Source organism: Nomascus leucogenys, chromosome 11, assembly GCF_006542625.1.
Source record: "Nomascus leucogenys isolate Asia chromosome 11, Asia_NLE_v1, whole genome shotgun sequence".
Lineage (NCBI taxonomy): Eukaryota > Metazoa > Chordata > Mammalia > Primates > Hylobatidae > Nomascus > Nomascus leucogenys.
The window spans coordinates 7805868-7829064 of record NC_044391.1 but is presented as its reverse complement, the minus strand read 5'-3'; the positions used below and the strand labels follow the sequence as shown (position 1 = coordinate 7829064).

Sequence of the window (23197 nt, the reverse complement as noted above, 5' to 3'; positions counted from 1 at the left end):
TCTTAGAAGTTTGTTTTGAACAATAGACTAAAGTGCACGCGAAACTTCCAGAAATAAGAATTACTCCCATATTGTGAGAAATGGGTGTGGATTTCGGTTTGGTTATTATGGGGACCAGCCAAATATTTCACGGCAGTTGTTAAAGGATGTGCTTTTGGGAACAAACTCATTTAAGAGTGATGTGCAAAATGGTACATTAGGGAAGATCTAAATATGAAATAATCAGAAATGTGAGGTAATAGAAAACTGCTTTAGATAAGCTGAGTTTGGATCACGTGTGCAGGTTTGTTACATATGTATCCATGTGCCATGTTGGTGTGCTGCACCTATTAACTCGTTAATTAGCATTAGGTGTATCTCCTAATGCTGTCCCTTCCCCCTCCCCCAACCCCACAACAATCCCCAGAGTGTAATGTTCCCCTTCCTGTGTCCATGTGTTCTCATTGTTCAATTCCCACCTATGAGTGAGAACATGCGGTGTTTGGTTTTTTGTCCTTGCGATACTTTACTGAGAATGATGATTTCCAGTTTCATCCATGTCCCTACAAGGGACATGAACTCATCCTTTTTTACGGCTGCATAGTATTCCATGGTGTATATGTGCCACATTTTCTTAATCCAGTCTATCGTTGTTGGACATTTGGGTTGGTTCCAAGTCTTTGCTATTGTGAATAGTGCCGCAATAAACATACGTGTGCATGTGTCTTTATAGCAGCATGATTTATAGTCCTTTGGGTATATACCCAGTAATGGGATGGCTGAGTCAAATGGTATTTCTAGTTCTAGATCCCTGAGGAATCGCCACACTGACTTCCACAATGGTTGAACTAGTTTACAGTCCCACCAACAGTGTAAAAGTGTTCCTATTTCTCCACATCCTTCAGCACCTGTTGTTTCCTGACTTTTTAATGATGGCCATTCTAACTGGTGTGAGATGGTATCTCATTGTGGTTTTGATTTGCATTTCTCTGATGGCCAGTGATGATGAGCATTTTTTCATGTGTGTTTTGGCTGCATAAATGTCTTCTTTTGAGAAGTGTCTGTTCATGTCCTTTGCCCACTTTTTGATGGGGTTGTTTGTTTTTTTCTTGTAAATTTGTTTGAGTTCATTGTAGATTTTGGATATTAGCCCTTTGTCAGATGAGTAGGTTGCGAAAATTTTCTCCCATTCTGTAGGTTTCCTGTTCGCTCCGATGGTAGTTTCTTTTGCTGTGCAGAAGCTCTTTAGTTTAATTAGATCCCATTTGTCAATTTTGGCTTTTGTTGCCATTGCTTTTGGTATTTTAGACATGAAGTCCTTGCCCATGCCTATGTCCTGAATGGTATTGTCTAGGTTTTCTTCTAGGGTTTTTATGGTTTTAGGTCTAACATTTAAGTCTTTAATCCATCTTGAATTAATTTTTGTGTAAGGTGTAAGGAAGGGATCCAGTTTCAGCTTTCTACATATGGCTAGCCAGTTTTCCCAGCACCATTTATTAAATAGGGAATCCTTTCCCCATTGCTTGTTTTTGTCAGGTTTGTCAAAGATCAGATAGTTGTAGATATGTGGCATTATTTCTGAGGGCTCTGTTCTCTTCCATTGGTCTATGTCTTTGTTTTGGTACTAGTACCATGCTGTTTTGGTTACTGTAGCCTTGTAGTATAGTTTGAAGTCAGGTAGCGTGATGCCTCCAGCTTTGTTCTTTTGGCTTAGGATGGACTTGGCGATGTGGGCTCTTTTTTTGTTCCATATGAACTTTAAAGTAGTTTTTTCCAATTCTGTGAAGAAAGTCATTGGTAGCTTGATGGGGATGGCATTGAATCTATAAATTGCCTTGGGCAGTATGGCCATTTTCATGATATTGATTCTTCCAACCCATGAGCATGGAATGTTCTTCCATTTGTTTGTATCCTGTTTTATTTCATTGAGTAGTGGTTTGTAGTTCTCCTTGAAGAGGTCCTTCACATCCCTTGTAAGTTGGGTTCCTAGGTATTTTATTCTCTTTGAAGCAATTGTGAATGAGACTTCACTCATGATTTGGCTCTCTGTTTGTCTGTTATTGGTGTATAGGAATGCTTGTGATTTTTGTACATTGATTTTGTATCCTGAGACTTTGCTGAAGTTGCTTATCAGCTTAAGGAGATTTTGGGCTGAGACAATGGGGTTTTCTAGATATACAATCATGTCATCTGCAAACAGGGACAATTTGACTTCCTCTTTTCCTAATTGAATACCCTTTATTTCCTTCTCCTGCCTCATTGCTCTGGCCAGAACTTCCAGCACTATGTTGAATAGGAGTGGTGAGAGAGGGCATCCCTGTCTTGTGCCAGTTTTCAAAGGGAATGCTTCCAGTTTTTGCCCTTTCAGTATGATATCGCCTGTGGGTTCGTCATAGATAGCTCTTATTATTTTGAGATACATCCCTTCAATACCTAATTTATTGAGAGTTTTTAGCATGAAGGTTGTTGAATTTTGTCAAAGGCCTTTTCTGCATCTATTGAGATAATCATGTGGTTTTTGTCTTTGGTTCTGTTTATATGCTGGATTACATTTATTGATTTGCATATGTTGAACCAGCCTTGCATCCCAGGGATGAAGCCCACTTGATCATGGTGGATAAGCTTTTTGATATGCTGCTGGATTTGGTTTGCCAGTATTTTATTGAGGATTTTTGCATCAATGTTCATCAAGGATATTGGTCTAAAATTCTCTTTTTTGGTTGTGTCTCTGCCCGGCTTTGGTATCAGGATGATGCTGGCCTCATAAAATGAGTTAGGGAGGATTCCCTCTTTTTCTATCGATTGGAATAGTTTCAGAAGGAATGGTATCAGTTCCTCCTTGTACCTCTGGTAGAATTTGGCTATGAATCCATCTGGTCCTGGAGTCTTTTTGGTTGGTAAGCTATTGATTATTGCCACAATTTCAGAGTCTGTTATTGGTCTATTCAGAGATTCAACTTCCTCCTGGTTTAGTCTTGAGAGGGTATATGTGTCAAGGAATTTATCCATTTCTTCTAGATTTTCTAGTTTATTTGCATAGAGGTGTTTGTAGTATTCTCAGATGGTAGTTTGTATTTCTGTGGGATTGGTGGTGATATCCCCTTTATCACTTTTTATTGCATCTATTTGATTCTTCTCTCTTTTCTTCTTTATTAGTCTTGCTAGCGGTCTATCAGTTTTGTTGATCTTTCAAAAAACCAGCTCCTGGATTCATTAATTTTTTGAAGGGTTTTTTGTGTCTCTATTTCCTTCAGTTCTGCTCTGATTTTAGTTATTTCTAGCCTTCTGCTAGCTTTTGAATGTGTTTGCTCTTGCTTTTCTAGTTCTTTTAATTGTGATGTTAGGGTGTCAATTTTGGATCTTTCCTGCTTTCTCCTGTGGGCATTTAGTGCTATAAATTTCCCTCTACACACTGCTTTGAATGTGTCCCAGAGATTCTGGTATGTTGTGTCTTTGTTCTCGTTGATTTCAAAGAACATTTTTATTTCTGCCTTCATTTCGTTATGTACCCAATAGTCATTCAGGAGCAGGTTGTTCAGTTTCCATGTAGTAGAGCGGTTTTGAGTGAGTTTCTTAATCCTGATTTCTAGTTTGATTGCACTGTGGTCTGAGAGACAGTTTGTTATAATTTCTGTTCTTTTCCATTTGCTGAGGAGAGCTTTACTTCCAACTAAGTGGTCAATTTTGGAATAGGTGTGGCGTGGTGCTGAAAAAAATGTATATTCTGTTGATTTGGGGTGGAGAGTTCTGTAGATGTCTATTAGGTCCGCTTGGCACAGAGCTGAGTTCAATTCCTGGGTATCCTTGTTGACTTTCTGTCTCATTGATCTGTCTAATGTTGACAGTGGGATGTTAAAGTCTCCCATTATTATTGTGTGGGAGTCTAGGTCTCTTTGTAGGTCACTCAGGACTTGCTTTATGAATCTGGGTGCTCCAGTGTTGGGTGCATATATATTTAGGATAGTTAGCTCTTCTTGTTGAATTGATCCCTTTACCGTTATGTAATGGCCTTCTTTGTCTCTTTTGATCTTTGTTGGTTTAAAGTCTGTTTTATCAGAGACTAGGATTGCAACCCCTGCCTTTTTTTGTTTTCCATTTGCTTGGTAGATCTTCCTCCATCTTTTTATTTTGAGTCTATGTGTGTTTCTGCAGATGAGATGGGTTTCCTGAATACAGCACACTGATGGGTCTTGACTCTTTATCCAATTTGCCAGTCTGTGTCTTTTAGTTGGAGCATTTAGTCCATTTACATTTAAAGTTAATATTGTTATGTGTGAATTTGATCCTGTCATTATGATGTTAGCTGGTTATTTTGCTCGTTAGTTGATGCAGTTTCTTCCTAGCCTCAATGGTCTTTACAATTTGGCATGATTTTGCAGTGGCTGGTACCAGTTGTTCCTTTCCATGTTTAGTGCTTCCTTCAGGAGCTCTTTTAGGGCAGGCCTGGTGGTGACAAAATCTCTCAGCATTTGCTTGTCTGTAAAGTATTTTATTTCTCCTTCACTTATGAAGCTTAGTTTGGCTGGATATGAAATTCTCGGTTGAAAATTCTTTAAGTATGTTGAATATTGGCCCCCACTCTCTTCTGGCTTGTAGAGTTTCTGCCGAGAGATCTCCTGTTAGTCTGATGGGCTTCACTTTGTGGGTAACCCGATCTTTGTGTCTGGCTGCTCCCAACATTTTTTCCTTCATTTCAACTTTGGTTGAATCTGACAATTATGTGTCTTGGAGTTGCTCTTCTTGAGGAGTATCTTTGTAGCATTCTCTGTATTTCCAGAATCTGAATGTTGGCCTGCCTTGCTAGATTGGGGAAGTTCTCCTGGATAATATCTTGCAGACTGTTTTCCAACTTGGTTCCATTCTCCCCGTCATTTTCAGGTACACCAATCAGACGTAGGTTTGGTCTTTTCATATAGTCCCAAATTTCTTGGAGGCTTTGTTCATTTCTTTTTATTCTTTTTTCTCTAAACTTCCCTTCTCGCTTCATTTCATTCATTTCATCTTCCATCAGCAATACCCTTTCTTCCAGTTGATGCATCGCTCCTGAGGCTTCTGCAATCTTCGTGTAGTTCTCGGCCTTGGCTTTCAGCTCCATCAGCTCCTTTACGCCCTTCTCTTATTGGTTATTCTAGTTACCATTCTTCTAATTTTTTTTTCAAAGTTTTTAACTTCTTTTCTATTGGTTTGAATTTCCTCCCGTAGCTTGGAATAGTTTGATCGTCTGTAAGCCTTCTTCTCTCAACTCGTCAAAGTCATTCTCCATCCAGCTTTGTTCTGTTGCTGGTGAGGAACTGCTTTCCTTTGGAGGAGGAGAGGTGCTCTGCTTTTTAGAGTTTCCAGTTTTTCTGCTCTGTTTTCTCCCCATCTTTGTGGTTTTATCTACTTTTGGTCTTTGATGATGGTCATGTACAGATGGGTTTTTGGTGTGGATGTCCTTTCTGTTTGTTAGTTTTCCTTCTAACAGACAGGACCCTCAGCTGCAGTTCTGTTGGAGTTTACTAGAGGTCTACTCCAGACCCTGTTTGGCTGGGTGTCAGCAGCGGTGGCTGCAGAACAGCGGATTTTTGTGAACCGTGAATGCTGCTGCCTGATCGTTCCTCTGGCAGTTTTGTCTCAGAGGAGTACCTGGCCGTGTGAGGTGTCAGTCTGCCCCTACTGGGGGGTGCCTCCCAGTTAGGCTGCTCGGTGGTCAGGGACCCACTTGAGGAGGCAGTCTGTCCGTTCTCAGATCTCCAGCTGTGTGCTGGGAGAACCACTACTCTTTTCAAAGCTGTCAGACAGGGACATTTAAGTCTGTAGAGGTTACTGCTGTCTTTTTGTTTGTCTGTGCCCTGCCCCCAGAGGTGGAGCCTACAGAGGCAGGCAGGCCTCCTTGAGCTGTGGTGGGCTCCACCCAGTTCAAGCTTCCTGGCTGCTTTGTTTACCTAATCAAGCCTGGGCAATGGCGGGCGTGCCTCCCCCAGCCTTGCTGCTGCCTTGCAGTTTAATCTGAGACTGCTGTGCTAGCGATGACTGAGACTCCGTGGGTGTAGGACCCTCTGAGCCAGATGCGGGATGTAATCTCCTGGTGTGCCGTTTTTTAAGCCCCTCGGAAAAGCACAGTATTAGGGTGGGAGTGACCTGATTTTCCAGGTGCCGTCTGTCACCCCTTTCTTTGACTTGGAAAGGGAACTCCCTGACCCCTTGCGCTTCCCCAGTGAGGCAATGCCTCTCCCTGCTTCGGGTTGCACGTGGTGCACTGCACCCACTGTCCTGCGCCCACTGTCTGGCACTCCCTAGTGAGATGAACCCGTTACCTCAGATCGAAATGCAGAAATCACCTGTCTTCTGCATCGCTCACGCTGGGAGCTGTAGACCGGAGCTGTTCCTATTCGGCCATCTTGGCTCCACCCCCCGATATTTAATATTTGAAGTCCTTGAGATGTCTTCTGTAAGTATTTTGATAGGATGAATGCAGTTTAATGACCTACTTAATGTCATCTTAAGGAACTTGCTGTAATTTTTATTTCAAGTTCAGTATATCCTAGGTTCTCAATCTTTAACCAGTGGTTCACTATGGGTATAAGTTAAATGATATTAATTAAACTGCATATGAGTGAGAATAGAAATGATTTAAAGCTGCATAAAACTACTTTTGTGATGGTATTTACTGTTTAGCTGTGATAATTTAAGCCATGAGTATGTTCGTGTGATCTCTACCATCACTTACACACACTCATTCAACATGCACTCTGAGGCCCTTCAAGCTGTTCCATTTTAAAGAGAAAAGCTTACAGTTCATTATTTAAAAGAGTATCTTAAAAACTAAGATGAAAACTGTTGCCTTTTCCACCTTTAATGTTGCAAACCCCAGAACATTGTATAGGAATTCTACCAGTTAGAAAACATCATCCTTTGCTATCTTTGAGGGTTTGGAATTTTTAAGTAATCTTTTTTATAGTATGAATTTAATTCCTCTAACCCAGTTATGTTAAATCCCCTTAAAAGCATGGTTCAAACACTTTATTTTTATTTTAACCTGAAAATGCTTCTGTTAATTTTTGTCAAGTGATTTAGGAAATAAATAGTATAAAGATTTTATTGTTTTTTTTTTTTTTTTTTTTTTTTTTGCTTGTTTAGAGATAGTGTCTTACTCTGCTGCCCTCGCTGGAGTGCATGGTGTGACGATTGCTCACTGTAGCCTTGCATTCCTGGGCACGGGATCTTCCAGCCTCAGCCTCCTGAGTAGCGCAGACTACAGGTGTGTGCCACCATGCCTGGCTGGTTTTTTTATTTTTTGTAGAGACAGGGTCTGCTATGTTGACCACTCTGTTGAAGATTTTTATGGGGTATATATTTTTTTCCTCTTGCTCTATAAATATATTTGGTACCAATTTGTATAGTGTTGCAAAGCCATTTAATTCATACCTATTAAACAAAGAAAATAAAATATTAAGAATAGACGTGTTGACTATAGTTTATAAGAAACATCGTTAATAGTATTGGGCATCAGAAGATGATTTTCTAAAGAGGGAAGATAATATCATTGAGTGTTCCTATGTTCAGATTTTTGCTGGTTTCATGCAGTCCACATAGGTGAGAATAGATAATTCGAGCTAAATTATTATTATTTTTGAGACAGAGTCTCGCTGTGTCACCCAGGCTGGAGTGCAGTGGCGTGATCTTGGCTTACTGCAACCTCCACCTCCTGGGTTCAAGTGATTCTCCCATCCCAGCCTCTGAGTAGCTGGGACTACTGGTGCACACCACCATGCCCAGCTTATTTTTTTTTTTTTTTTGTATTTGTAGTAGAGACAGGGTTTCACCATGTTGGCCAGGCTAGTCTTGAACTCCTGACCTCAGGAGATCCACCCACCTTGGCGTCCCAAAGTGCTGGGATTACAGGCGTGAGCCACCCAGCCTGGCCTAGCTAAATTATACTTTGTTAACATATAGTTGATAAACCGTAGCCCACAGTGGCCCTGCTGTTGGATGGCTGATTTGTGAGAGATACAGAGCTAGGTCTAGATGTCCTGCAGCTGGAGCCATCTCTCTATGTTTAGGATACTCAGAGATGTGAAAGCTTTATGATGGCATTGTTGTACTGTCATGTTAGGCTATAAGTCATCTGCATTTCTCAAGTGGAAGCTCATGCCAGTTATAATGCTGCTCTCAAACCTGACAGAGGTATATGAGGAGGGCTTGGTATGTTTTCAAAGAATGCATTTCTGTCTTTATCATTATATTAAGATAATCCCATAATAGACCTATTTTAGAATGCACTTATACATTTAAGATTTATTCTTATATTTTAGCTACTTGATATTTGAGTAATTCTGGACAGAAGAAAGACTGAGTTAATAAGATAAGAGACTGGTAGATGGGGCTGGGCCTGGTGGCTCACGCCTGTAATCCCAGCACTTTGGGAGGCCAAGGCAGGTGGATAGCCTGAGGTCAGGAGTTCAAGACCAGCCTGGCTAACATAGTGAAACTCTGTCCATACTAAAAATACAAAAAAATTAGCTGGGTGTGGTGGTGGGTGCCTGTAATCCCCCTACTCGGGAAGCTGAGGCAGGAGAATTGCTCGAACCTAGGAGGTGGAGGTTGCTGTGAGCCAAGATCATGTCATTGCACTCCAGCCTGGGCAACAAGAGCAAAATTCTGTCTCAAAAAAAAAAAAAAAAAAAAAAGAAGACTGATAGATGGTGTCTCTTGGCAGATTTCAGAGAGTGCAGATTAGAAGCTTAATTTTCTGGTGGGAAGTGCCTTAACTTTGTATTAAGGGATTTATTCATTTTAAAGTAGTTTACATGTGTTACTTTAATTCTTATAATAACTGTATAATAACCATCTCTAATTTGGAGCAGAGAAAACGGGGACTGCTTATTTATTGGTTACTTCAAGAAAGTTTTATTTCAGTGTTTTCTTTAACACATGTAACCTCTATGTTAACTTTATATACATGCTTATTTTGAAGAGGACTATAGTTTTATACAGTTGCTTTTTAGTTACAATTTTATCAAAAAAGTAATACAAATTGCATGTTTTAGTCAAGGACAATAGGTATATGTGTATCCGTGTAGTGCATATATTTTTAAGTATTTATAGAGTGTAAGAGTGTAATAGTAGCTCTATATAGTGACAGTCACTGTATGTTTTTTAACCTTTCTAAGATTTCATTCCTGTACAAACGAGCTCTGTGAAATTATTATGGCCAAAATACCAATGTTTGTCTTTCACCTAATTTATCTGCACTTCATAAAAATGCTTAAATATTACTTCATCATCCTTAAATTTGCTTTGCAGTATGTGAAGCCTATGAACTAATTCTTGAATATTTATGAAGTAATTCTGATTTTTTTTTAGGTGTTACAGGCTCTTAGGAATATTGAGCTTAATTTGGAACAGGATTCTTTATTATTTGCATGATTTTTCATTTTTGAAAACCAAGTTACAGTAAATCCATGTATGTATAATCCAGTTATACTGACATCAGTTTTTGTATCTTTCTACAGGAGTTTGGTTAGGCATAACAGTTCTCATGGTTCACAATATCCTGATTGAAATGCTAGGAAAATTGCTTTACAGATAATGCATAGCATTGTATGTACATTACTTATCCCTTCTATAAAATTCTGTTTTACAGAATGCATGGGTAGTATCAGCAGTTGCAGTTTATAAAAAAGAGCTAATGAAAAATACCCTTAAGAGAGTAGATTGTAAGCATTCTCGCCAGAAATAAATGATTATGTGATGTAATGTATATGTTAATTAGCTTGATTTCTGCCATTCTACAATCTATGCCTGTATCAAAACATCATGCTATATACCATAAATATATATAATCTTTATTAATTAAAATAACTAACATGTAAAAAAGAGACATAACCCCCCCTCAAAAGTTAGACAGTGAAATAGGATGAAAGTCACAATTTGATTATTTACCAGAAGCAATCATCCTTATCTGGTAGGACTGATGAAGACAGTCACTTTACATTATGCCTTACTTGGGCTAGGGAAAAAAGTGTGTAAAAATTTCCAGAATTTTATAACAAAGAATAAGGGCAAAAAGTACTGGGATATGTCTCTCAATAAGAACTCAATATTTCCAAAAATAATCTTAAAAGAATACCCTTTCTTGACTTTTCTGTTGTTATTGTTGAGGAAAGTCATTTTACAGTTTGTTTATTTGTATGAGATTTGTTTGCTATTCAAAGTGTAAGATCAGTATTTTAAAATATACATACCAAATCCATGTAGTATAATAGTGGTGATATGCTGTCAGTTGACAGTTGATCAAGATAGAACTTAAATCTTTTATACTGGCATAATGTTAGCCTTAGGTAGTTTAAGTTTCTCCTTCAGCAGATTTGTGCCTATAAATAGTTTGCTTCAGAATGAACGGGGCAGGTATTTGGTGGATAATGATCCCCTGTGGTGGGATGCTGTTAGACCATCAGCATAATGTGGAATATTGTTAGATGTACAGTCTTGGATAGTTCCCAGATTGCTCCATCAGAATCTGCATTTAAACAAATTCTCCTGATGATTCGTGTGCACATTAAAATTTGAGAAGCCTTCCTAAAGGAGGCATCAAACTTGGCATCTGGGGAACTAACACCTCTCTACCTGAGATTGCAAGGATGTAAAGATTTAGAAATTATTTATTAGCATTATAAAATGAATGTTCCTCTTAAAAGTATGTTTCTCTTTTAAGATTATCCATCTTTTCTGGAATAAAATGTTTTAATGCATTTCCGTACTGCTGTTCTTAATCTTACCTACCAGAGAACATAGACTTTGCTTTGTCCAACCTGAATGAGCAAGTCTGGTTATTGTTAAGTCTTCCCTAAGATAGCGGCAGCATCTGGATTTGCATGAAGTCAAATCTTGCTAAACGGAGGTAGAAAACTGGCCCTGACATTGGGATGGCATTGCATGTTACTCACTATTGGGCATGTTTTGTAACACCAGGGATACAGACATCCTGCATCCTAATTAAAAAATAAATATGTCCTGAGTGTCTGTTGCATTCAGTGTGATATGGCGTGGATCAAACCTTTCCTCAGGGAATTCAGGCTAGGAAGTATTCTTGAAGGGCACATGCCTTGAGCAGAACTGTGTCATTCTGAGATATGACCATGTGGATCCATTGGCTAGACTTTCCCCAGCTGTGGTTAAAAGAGGGATTAGGAATATAGCATTCATTTTAGCCAGTTCAACATTTCCTATCAAACTAAGTACTGTCATAGTATATCAGTATATTTAAGGGAAGTTAGAATTTAGAGCAAGAAATATAAATTCTAGATGTAAGTACCTTTTCCTAACAGACTTAATGTAAAATTTTGTTGTGGCACACTCTACTTCTGATTTTTCCAGTTTGCTTTAGGGAAAAATCTCTTGTTTGAATTCTGCTTCCACTATTTAGAAACTCTTCAATGTTGCTCAACTTCGGAGATGGGCCCAGGAGCTCATTGACTTTTCTGGTGATTGCTTTAGTGTGTCGTTTTGCTTCTTAGGGATCTCTCAGTACCAACCAAGTCCTGCTCAGTAATGTGAGCAATAAATCACACAGGATGGGGAGCTGTTCATGTTGAAACCTGCGTTGGGCCTGGCTCTTCCATGTGTACTGGTGGTGGGGGTAAGGGTGGGGTCTAGGGTTGTGGGGCAAGGTTTGAAAACGAATGTCCTAGCATAAGAACACTACCATGACTACTATTAACCTAAAAACCTACCTTAACCCCCCTTTTTAATATATGAGACTTCTGTTTCCATGAATTTTTTTCTTGCCTCCCTTGCCTCCTCATCATTTCTATCCAGTAGTATAGTGTTTGTCTGTCTTGGACAGGTGACCCAGAAACTTTGGAGGTAGGAGACAGCTGCTTATAGTCACTAAATGTCACTATGTGTCTTAAACATGTGGGACCTGGGACAAAATATCAAAACACAAAGATACCTTCCAAGAACATACACTTTTCTGCCATACAATTGGCAAGCATGTTACTGTTATAGGAGAGAAGGGAGCTTGCCATAAAGTTTCTCACAAACAAGGAACTCTAAGAGAAAAATGATAGTGTGGTATACTTTAAGATTGAAAATGCCATTTTCTTAATTTATTGTGTGGAATGTATTTCTACTAGATGTTTGTATATAATACTTAAAGAAATACTAACAAGAGTATTTATTATTAGCTCGTTTATGCCACAGATGTTTTCCTGTACACATTCTCAAACATGAACTTAATTCTTGAGAATGAAGAGATATTGCTGTATACTGTAATTTATATTAAATTGTGACATTTCCTCCATTAAAAAGACACTATAGCCTTATTATTAGAGAAAAGCAACAGGATACCTTTTGTTTGGGATTTCTTGGTAGAAAATACATTTTGACTTAAATAGGATTTAAATGGCAACTTGATAATAGGTAATTTTAGGAGATTGCTCAATGTTCCACTTAGGGATTAGTTTAGATTTTCTTCTGTCATGATTGTATGGAAAAGTGCTATGTAGTCATATCAGATTGTCCCACGCCATGCCTAGTGAATACTTGTGCCACTTTTCTCTGCAGGAAAATGACTCAGGCACTTTGGACACGGTAGGCGCTGTGGTTGTGGACCACGAAGGGAATGTTGCTGCTGCTGTCTCCAGTGGAGGCTTGGCCTTGAAACATCCGGGGAGAGTTGGGCAGGTGAGTAATTATGGGTTTTTTAAATTAGCCTTTCAAAGTAAAGCATGGAAGCTTTAGCTCACAATTTTTTAACCAGTGGGAACATTTTTTCTTTAGAAAAAATGAATATCATTGTTTTTTAACAGGTAGTATAAATCATCAACCAAATACCTTTTTAAAATTCTTTTTAAGAAAACCTGTCTCATAGTAATTGGTTTGTTTCTCATCCTTACAATCATTGATCCTAGTTTTGCTGCTTTCAGCAGGCTGGGCACTGGCTTGGGTATTTAGTAGACATTTAATAAATGTGTGCCAGTTTCCATTTTCTCTCTGTAAATGTCACTCTCTTTAGGAACAAGCTATACTTGGCTATACTGCTTGCTTTTTAGTTGGAGAAATGATTTTAGAGTTACATTTTTTATTTCCTCTGTTCCACGTATTGTGACATTTGGCCCTTTACGTCCCTCCTCTGATCCAGCATTTCAGCCATTTTAGAAAACAACCAGTATTTCAGGTCACCAACACATGAAACCACCTAAAAAATCTAGAAATGGAGATGGTCTAATTTATGTAAAATTTGCTTGTCCCCAGTTCACTTGCACATCCTCTTCACTTTGCCCCTTCCCCCCATCTCTCATCTTTAGTTTTATACTGAGAATGAAATTTAATAATCCATTTGATCTAGGAAGCTTTCTGAGGATAAATCAATTTTGGCACATTACTTGTGGGCTTAATAAATATTTGTTGAGTGAACAATGAATTGGATACTCTCACGGAGTAGTTGCAAGGGTTCATTTAAACTCAGTATTTGGGTGGCATCTTATAGATGGAATGTGTCTTGTTATGCTTTGTGTACTTTGTCACATTTGAAGAAGAGTCAGTGTCACAGTTACTTTTTTCATGATGGTTAGTGACTATTTGAAGCAGAGAGATCCAATTCATGGAGAATATCACCGCACACCCCAAAGTGGTGTTGCTTGATCTGCTCTAAGCTGCTTATATTCCTAGACTAGGAAAAAGGGGAAGGGAAGAATAACTAGTTTTGTGCTACTCCGCCTAGTGTGCAAGGGGCTGTATAGGGAATGATTACTCAACATATGTACAATGCTTTGAACTCATTGTAAAAGCCTTTGTCTGGTCATGGTATTTTTCTACATTATAAAGTCCTGTGTATTTGTCAAGTTTGCAATAGGAAAATCAAGCTTGGCGTATCAGATTTGGATACACTAGCAGAGAAGGTGAGAGAAAAGCCAACAGAGTCACCTTTGATGCGTTATAGTCCCCATGACTTTCTCACTGTTTTCTGTTTGTTTTGGTTAGCAAAATAGCAACAACAGAACTAAGGATAGTTCTGGACTTCGTTAGCAGGATATTATGTCTAACGATCTTGAAGCTATTCTGCCCCTGCACTTAGAACTGTCCTGAGCAAAAGAAATACTTCTGTAAAATTTATGTGTTGGTTTGCCACACTTGGCTAGTTTGTGAATACACAGCTTCTGAGAGTTAGAAAATCAGGAAAGAGTGTGGAAGAAAGGAGTAAAAGGGCTTATATGAAAATGCAGTTGCTTAATTGGATTATAATGCTTGGATAGAGGAGATGTAATAAACTTGAAACTATGTAAGTATCAGATGAGAGGTAAAGAACAGTTCTTTTTGACAAGCCCAAATGAAACAAAATACAGAAGCAAGTTATATCAAAGGCTAATTATTTTTTAAAGTGTGCTGAAGCTAGATACTTTTAATGTATTTTAAATGCACAATTAACTACTTAAAAATTTTAGCATATTACCGTGCTCTAGATATGTGATAGCAGTGCAGATGGTGAATGGTAATTTGAGGCCGGGCACAGTGGCGCACTCCTGTAATCCCAGCACTTTGGAAGGCCAAGGTGGGCAGATCAGTTGAGGTCAGGAGTTCAAGACCAGCCGGGCCAACGTGGTGAAACCCCATAGAGAAGTAGAGAAGGTGAGAGAAAAGCCAGCAGACTCACCTTCAATGCATTATAGTCCCCGTGACTTTCTCACTGTTTTCTGTAATCCCAGCACTTTGGCTCACGCCATCTCTACTAACAATACAAAAATTAGGCCAGGTGCAGTGGCTCACGCCTGTAATTCCCAGCACTTTGGGAGGCCAGTGCAGGTAGATCACTTGAAGTCAGGAGTTCAAGACCAGCCTGGCCAACATGGTGACACCTGTCTCTACTAAAAATACAAAAAATAGCTGGGCATGGTGGTATAAGCCTATAATCCCAGCTAGTTGAGGGAGGCTGAGGCAAGAGAATCGCTTGAACCTGGGAGGCAGAGGTTGCAGTGAGCTGAGATCTGGCTACTGCACTCCAGCATGGGTGAGAGTGAGACTCTGTGTCAAAACAAAACAAAACAGAACAAAAATTATCTGAGCATGTTGGCGGACACCTGTAATCCCAGCTACTTGGGGAGGCTGAGGCAGGAGAATTGCTTGAACCTGGGAGGCTGAGGCTGCAGTGAGCCAAACATGCCACTGCACTCTAGCCTGGGAGACAGAGCAAGATTCTGTCTCAAAAAAAAAGAAAAAAAAAAAAAAAGATAAGAAATGGCAATTTGAATTAGAACTTAATTTGCTTCTTTAGCTTACTGTAATAATTTGAATTTACAGTTTGGACATGAGAAAGGAATTATTATATTTCCCTTGTCCTCCTAAACCTCACCCCACCCCACCCCCACACAAATAGGCGGTTGAGTTTACTGGTTAAGTGTGGACTTCCGATCTAGGTAAACCTCTATTCTAATCCCACCTCCCCACTTACCATGCCCCTTACTTTGAACAAGTTACTTAACATCTTTCAGCTGCACTTTTCACCTCTGTAAAATGGGGATAACCAGCTACCTTACAAACTTGTGGAAGATTCAATGTCAAAATGTATTTAAATTACATATTATAGCCCCTAGTAATAACAGCTATAGCTACTGTTAATTAAGCACTTGCTATTTTCAGCAAGTACGTTAATTCACATGATCCTGTGACAACAATATGAGGTAGATATTTTCATTATCCTTATTGTATAGAAGAGGAAACTATGGCCCAGAGAAGATTAATAATAGTATCATTTATATGACCTACTTTTACTGCATGATAATAGCTTTAATAAAATTTTAATACAGTTTTACTACCAAAAAGAAGTAAGATTTTAAAAATTTGTTTTTAAAGGCTTGCTTAAGGTTGCCATATTTTATCCAAAGAAGTGAATAAGAGATAGACAACCTCTAATTCTTTTATCTTACCTATCACTGTCTCAGCCCAATGAATTTCAGAAGGTTAAGAAGGAAGACAAGTTTAGGTCTTGAAACTATGGAAGGGTATCATAAAAGGAATTTTCTTAAAGGGAAGGAACAAAGGGTACATGTAAATGTTCTTTTCTATAAAGATGACCTCCCCTGGCTTTCTAAGAGGTGTCCTTGGGACCTTATTTACTGTTTTTTGAGTGCAGGATCCTGGTCATGTTAATTGTGGGGAGTGTAAAAGCTGATAGTTTTCAATGAAGGAAGAATGGGTCCTTCCATTGATTTCTTGTGTTCTCTGAGACTTTGGCTGACCCAGCACTTGCTTCAGGGAGTACCAGTTGAATAGTTATCCCACAAGTCTGCCAGTTTATTTATAAATTCATATTCTAAATCACTTCTGAAGGGCTTTCAGTTGCCACACTGACCCTGAGCCAGCATGTATTTTAGAAGCATGGTGTTGTCAGAAACAGTAAACAGATTTCCCACTGTCTACTATATTGAGAGTATCCCGCTCAGTTCTTGCTTCTACTTTTAAGAGGGATATTGTCAGTAACATCTGGAGATAGCAACTGTGGGTCACATGAACATGGGAGACTTCATCTCTGGTTATCCTGGACACTGACTTATTTCTCTAGAAGGGTAATTATGAGAGAGTGGTGGGTTTGTGCATTGCAGAGTCTTGGGGAACAGCTCACAAATTTGGGTTTCTTTGGGTTAGAAAAGAGAACTAGAATAGCTGTTTTTAAAAAATTGGAGGACTTTCTGGGGGAGGTTACAGTACTTCCAGAATAGCAGAGCCACGACTAGTGGTTGGAAGTTATGATACAGCAGATATTTGCTACCAATGGAAAGTGTCCGTAAATGGAATGTGTTCCCACATGAGGCAGTGAGGTTCTCAGTGTCAGAAGTGCCTGGGTTTTTCATGGAGATTCCTGCTCTCGGTAGAATATTGGAGCTAATGATTTCTAAGATCCTTGTAAAAAATAATAGACTATCATAGAAAGCTGAAGTCTGGTCCCCATCCCCAGTCTTAGCCTATTCCCCAGTCCTCAGAATGAACTCCTAGAAAATATCAGTACTGCTTTATGGGAGCATCTTTTTACTCCATCAGTGGCAGGGAATACTGAGTGTATTGTAGCTTGCTGTTTTTTTCAGTTCAACAATATGTTTGGGAGATCTTTCTGTATTTGTTCTTAAAGACTTTTTAAAAAGCTGAATTCTTTTATTTTAACCTTTGCAATGAATTCCACATAATGCCACGCCAAAGTTTATTTAGCCATTTCCTCACTGATTGACATTTAGGTTGTTTCAAGTTTCTCATTCTTATCAACCATTTAGTAATGAACTCTTGAGCATGCCTCCTTGTATTTTTCTATGATAGCTAGCTAGCTAGGTTTTTTTTTAAATTTTAATCTCTACTTCTTACTATGGAGTGGAGAAGTTATTAGTTGTGATTTGCCTCCCAAAGTCAGAAAAGTCATTGTGGATATTGAAGAGAAGTAGCGTTACTAAAAACAAAATAGGAATGATTGTCATAATCTTTTATAAAACCATAGTAGCTTATTGTGTTCCTGATGGCTTCAGATGTGTAAATCTGCTCCACCACCTAACAAAGTGATGAGCTTGAGTAGGCCTTTTTGCCTCCTTTCTTTTCATCTGGCTGAATCTAGCACAGTGGTGAGCGTATATTGGGCCCTTTGGTACAGAACTATTTGCACTTCCTCTTGTGCCACGTCAACACAGACATGGAAAAGGCCCTCCTGAAGCAGGGTTTTCTGGAGCATGGCAGGAGGACCAGCTGCATCCCAGCACCCCATGGCCCTGGTTAACAGTACTGATTCCCAGGTCTGCCCCAGACACTAAGTCAGAATTTCCAGGAATCAGCGTTCGTATCAGCAAGCTCCCCAAGTAATCTGACACACATCTGGTTTGAAAACTATTTTAAGCCAATCACATTGGTTTTAAGGGGCCAGAAGAACAACTAGCTGACAAATTACAAAAGGGAGAAGTTTTTCGGGGAAGGAAAAAATTACTGCTGATGACACTAAGAAACTTGCTTTTGCTATTTTCTGAAAGTTTTAAGATTAATGGAATATCTGAAAACATAGTTGTGATAGTATTAAAAGCATCAGGTCTTATATAACATCTAGTATTATCACCTAGTTGTTTTATATCATTATTAAACCAGGCTTTATTAGATGGGTATGATTTCTATTGAAAACTAATAATTACATATGATATTTCTGAAATATTATATCTATTTTCTTTTTTCCCCAGGCTGCTCTTTATGGATGTGGCTGCTGGGCTGAAAATACTGGAGCTCATAACCCCTACTCCACAGCTGTGAGTACCTCAGGTATTTGCTGCTTTCATAACCATTTCTCATATCTTCAACCTTGTCAATCATTAAATGATTAAAAGCAATAGTTGTAGGTAAACATAGAGCATGTGCTATGACAGTGTATGGATGTGGGAAAGATCTTCAGTATTTGTGAGGTTTTAAGGGTTGTTTAGTATCAGTGTAAATACTTTGCTAACATTTTCTTTTTCTTTTTCTTTTTTTTTTTTTTTTTTTTTTTGAGTCAGAGTCTCACTCTGTCCCCATGCTGGAGCAGTGGTGCAATCTTGGCTCACTGCAACTTCTGCCTCCCGGGTTAAAGTGATTTTCATACTTCAGCCTTCCGAGTAGCTGGGATTACAGGCGTGCACCACCACGCCTGGCTGATTTTTTGTATTTTTAGTAGAGACAGAGTTTTGCCATATTGGCCAGGCTGGTCTTGAACTCTTGGCCTCACGTGATCTGCCCTTCTCGGCCTCCCAAAGTGCTGGGATTACAGGCGTAAGCCACTGCATCCGACCCACTAACATTTTCAGTACAACTCTGGAGTTAACTATGGTTAATTATATTTTTATAGATATATATTTTTTCTAATGACCCACGATGCTGCCAAGTTTAGATAACAAAAGACATAAAAGTAGCGGGTCACTTCAAAAATTAACAGATAATCTCTTGAGTAAAATGTTGACATAAAACTTGTAAGGTACATTTCCACATATATAGTTTATGACATTCAATCCTTGAATGACACTTTTAATGTGATACAGGTCCTCTTTTTATATGTATACTGTAAAGGCATTATCATTTAGTACAAAGTGTGTGTGTGTGCGCGCGCATGCGTGTGTGCAGGAGATGAGGAATGGTGGACATAGAGAGTTTTAATAGGCAGAATGGTTGTTGTCTATTTCCATACTTTAATCATGCCTGTGCCAGATGTACGTGAAGCCTTTTCTCATTATGTGATGATAACTCTGGTTGACAAAATAATATTGATTCATTCCTTTTTCATGTTATCCCTCAAGTTACAGTCCTATCCCTTTCTCTCCAACAGCCTCAGGCTTTATAGGGAGAGTGGACAAATATGGCTTCCTTTCCTACCTTTCTCTCTCCAATTTCTTATCACATTGGTTTCTGCCCCACCACACTAACAAAGCACCCAGTCCAGTAGCCCTCTTCTCCTGCGTTCTGCCTGCTCCTTCTGCGATCTCTGATGCGGGTGGCTTCCTTTTGCATGTAGCGTAGATCCTGGAACCCTCTTGGTTTGTCTGCCCCTCTGACCTGTTCCATCTTGGCCTTCTTCACAGATTCTTATTCCTCTGTCCTCCCATTGCCCACAGCCCCAGGGTCGGGCCTTTGGTGAATTCTGTGCTTTCTCCTGCTGATTTCTTGTTATTTCTGCTGTTCTCATGATTTCTGCTGTTCTCTCTCGGGATTGGCTTCCATGTCTGTATCTACTTTGGACTTTTGAGGTGCATGTGAGTCCTTTCTGACCTCCTGGTGGACATGTTCCTATGGGTGCTATGTATACATATCAGACTCATCAGGTTCAACAGAACATTTCAATCTTCATCCCCACCCTGTGCCACCTTTCTCCTGTGTCCTTTATCTCTTTCATTGCTCTTATTCTCCTATCCTTTGCTCAGACTTGAAATCTTGGCACCATTCTCATATTTGTTGTTTCTTTCTGTTTCTTCTTTCCTGACTCTGTTCTTTCAGACTCATCTTCCCATGCCTGCCTATCTTAGCAGCCTCCTGACCTAGCTCCATTTCTTCCATCAGTGGAAAAACATGGTTTTGAGCCATTGGCTATCAGGAGAAGTCTAAAGATGAATTAATGTTAAATCGAATCCATACTACTATAATTGTCAAAAAATTGTTTTTAGTCATTTTTGAAGAAATGAGCATAATGTAATAATATGAGTTAATTTTAAATTTTAGTTTAATATTGGTGGCACATGAAAACCTTGATGCATAATGTTTACAAATTAGGCTGTGAACATAATTTAGTATGGCCCTGTGTCTATGGAAAATTGTAGTATTTGAACAGACCAAAGACTAATCCATAGTTTCATTTTGATTTTCTCAAAGAAATAGCAGTTGGAATCATGTATTATAAGAGTTTTCTTTGTGGTCAATATGTTGTTCAGTGAGATAGGTTGTTGTTTAGACATTACTTTCATATCTAGATGTTAGGAGAATTGGATTCTATTCTAAACTGAAATCTTGAGAGCCTGCCTGATTGTGTCAATTTGGAAGAGAGATTTCCAAGTCCAAGGAGATTGTCCACCACTCCCCTACCCTTATTTTAAAATTGGTGATGTGCAAGTTGGAATAAGAACATACTCCATGGATTTGATTCTATTAAGTAGAATGCAAGGAATGGGTAGGTAAAGTTAAAATTGTAAAATTGAGGTTTTTCTCCATTCCTTTTGAATATTTCCTCCTTTGCCTATCCTGTGTCAGTTGAAGATAGTTTCATATGACTAAAGATACCTTTAGCTTTCCAGTTCATGACATCCAGTGTAGCTTTTTAACTTAGATATCCAGCTTGTCATGTTATACTCTTCCCAAGCTGAAAGACTAACCATCATCAGCCCACAGAACCTGGGGATGATAGAGTAAATCTCCAGTCCCTCTTGTCCGTTGGACTCACATGGCCGAGTTGGGTGATCAAGTCAGAAGAAAGGTGGAGCACTGAATTTTTCAACTGTTTGGCCAAAATAAAGAAGACTTGTGCCTTAGGCTGCTGCAGAAAATCCACAGACCTGGCCTGCATTTTAGGATTATATATCTTAGAAGGTGATAATTGAAAGGCGGAGAAAAGATAGTTAGTTATGGTTAGGATAGGGCTTTCCCAAGGCCAGATGGGTGATTTGGTCATTAGCCTGAGGGATAAACTCTAGCATCTTGTTCTCATCACTGGGTGAGGAGAAATGAGTAAGGGCTTGGGGAGAGGGGGTGGAGTAGCAGGAGCTGACCTTTCAAACTCTGACTAATGTTCTGGCGTCATAGGAATTTGCCTAGCTAGGGATAGAGTAGAGCAGGCACATGGGTTCCTGTCCAGACTCTTCCAGACCCACTAGCTGTGGAGCCTGGGCAAGGGGTTATTTGTAAAACCAGAATAATATCTACCATTACTGTAAGGGGTAAGTAAGTTGACATATACAAAGCTTTTAGTGCATTTCTTGTCCCAGAATAGGGGCTCAGTACTTACTGTATTTCATAGAATCTAAGTCATCATCCTTTATCAGATACACCATTATTTTTATACCACTAAGGAAACAAAAGACTGTCAATTAAAGTAGAACACATTGCCTTCTCATCACTTAATGCATGGTGGTTGCTTTACAGGAAAATATAGAATTAGGGATGTCCCACCAGTGAGAAGTATTTGCTTCACTGATAGCAAAGTCATGCCTCATTGCCATTTCCATACCTTTCTATGTGTACAGTTATTTTTAATTTGAATTCTATATCACACCATAATCCTTCTGAACACATTTTAAACAACAGTTTAACTCAACACATGTAGTTCCAACACGGCACATAACTGAGGGGTCAACACATGCGAACTGCTTGCATCTAGAGGCAGTGGCAGCTCTGTCACTACTGCAGCCTGGAGGATCACATGGGAGGATGCATCAGTTATAACACACCTCCTGAATCCAGAAGTTTAAAAATGTGAAAAAAGTATATTTTAGAATTGATAAATTATAGTAAAAGCTTTTCTTATTCTCAGCTTTTTCTAGAAAATTAATAATTTGTTTCAGACTGTCTTGAGGCAGTAAGATAAACTCTTGAGAGGAGGGCTGTGGGTATATTTGTGTCTCCTGAGTGCCTGGCAAACAGCCTTGTAGAGGGTAAGTGCCCAGTATTCAAATAAAAATTAAGAAATGTATGTGTGGGTCCTCCCTCTTTGAGAAGAATGCTTGCTTTTGCAAACAGATTATTCACCATTGACTTTCTTTAAATAGGATTTTAAAATATGATTCAATTTGCCACATTTGAATTCACACATAATTTTTCAGTAACACAGCAAATGCATAATGTTAGAAATAATCTGGGATCTGTCTCTGGCTATGGAAAGGAAGAGAAGATTGAAGATTAGAAGATCAGAAGGAGGGGAAAAAAGCAAGAGATTAAGTTTATGCTTTGGTTTACCTTAACATTGCTTTTCTGTTACTTGTCTATACAGTTCTTTTTTCTTTCCTTTAAAAAAAAAAAAAAAAGACAAAGTCTCACTCTGTCGCCTAGGCTGGAGTGAATGCAGTGGTATGATCATGGCTCATTGCAACCTTGGACTCCTGGGCTCAAGTGATCCTCCTGCCTCAGCCTCCCAAGTAGGTAGGACTACAGGTGCACACCATCACACCTGGCTAATTTTTAATTTTTTTTTAGAGATAGGATCTTGCTGTGTTGCCCGGGCTGGTCTTGAACTCCTGGGCTCAAGTGATCCTCCTACCTTGGCCTCAAAAAGTGCTGGAAACAGTGATTACAGGGGTACTGATGGCAATTGACTAAGATCAGAAGATGTAGGCTTCATTTCCCCTCCTTAAAGTATTCTGGCGTGAAGAAAGACCTACTCCCTTGTTTCTGCTGTGAGGCCAAAGGATTTCTGATTTTCTCAGTTCTTTGCTTTACAAGGTCTTGGCTCTGGGCATTTCTAGAAATGTGAGGGCTGAGAGGGTTGTGGTCAGGACTTGCCAGGAGTAGCTTCAAAGGTAGATGGGATTTAAAACATACCAAAATTGAGAAGAGCCTCATGCCTCAATATTTCTCAGCTAGTGATTGGTTTCTTCCTCAAGGGCTAGAAGAATATGCCATTCCTTTTTGATTTCTCAACTTAATGAACAACGAGAGGTCTTCCTCTGCCCCTCTGTGGGAGATTGTCTATGGGACTGTGTTAGAAAACTCATGCCCAGAGACCTTTGTCAGGAGGGCATGAGACAGCCTTCTCTGTGAGAGGGGAGTT

The 23197-nt window shown here is 39.2% G+C and overlaps 1 protein-coding gene across 4 annotated transcripts in view; it reads left to right on the top strand.

Moving 5' to 3' along the window:
* TASP1 (taspase 1) overlaps positions 1 to 23197 on the top strand; it is a 259919-nt gene that overhangs the window by 100485 nt on the left and 136237 nt on the right. For 3 of the 4 annotated variants that reach the window (XM_003252048.2, XM_030821990.1, XM_030821989.1), the window contains 2 exons: positions 12529 to 12648; positions 18165 to 18243. In XM_003252048.2, coding sequence (XP_003252096.1) covers positions 12529 to 12648; positions 18165 to 18243 — 199 coding nt within the window. The remainder of the gene's footprint in view (positions 1 to 12528; positions 12649 to 18164; positions 18244 to 23197) is intronic. The other variant, XR_004032224.1, reaches the window with a different exon arrangement.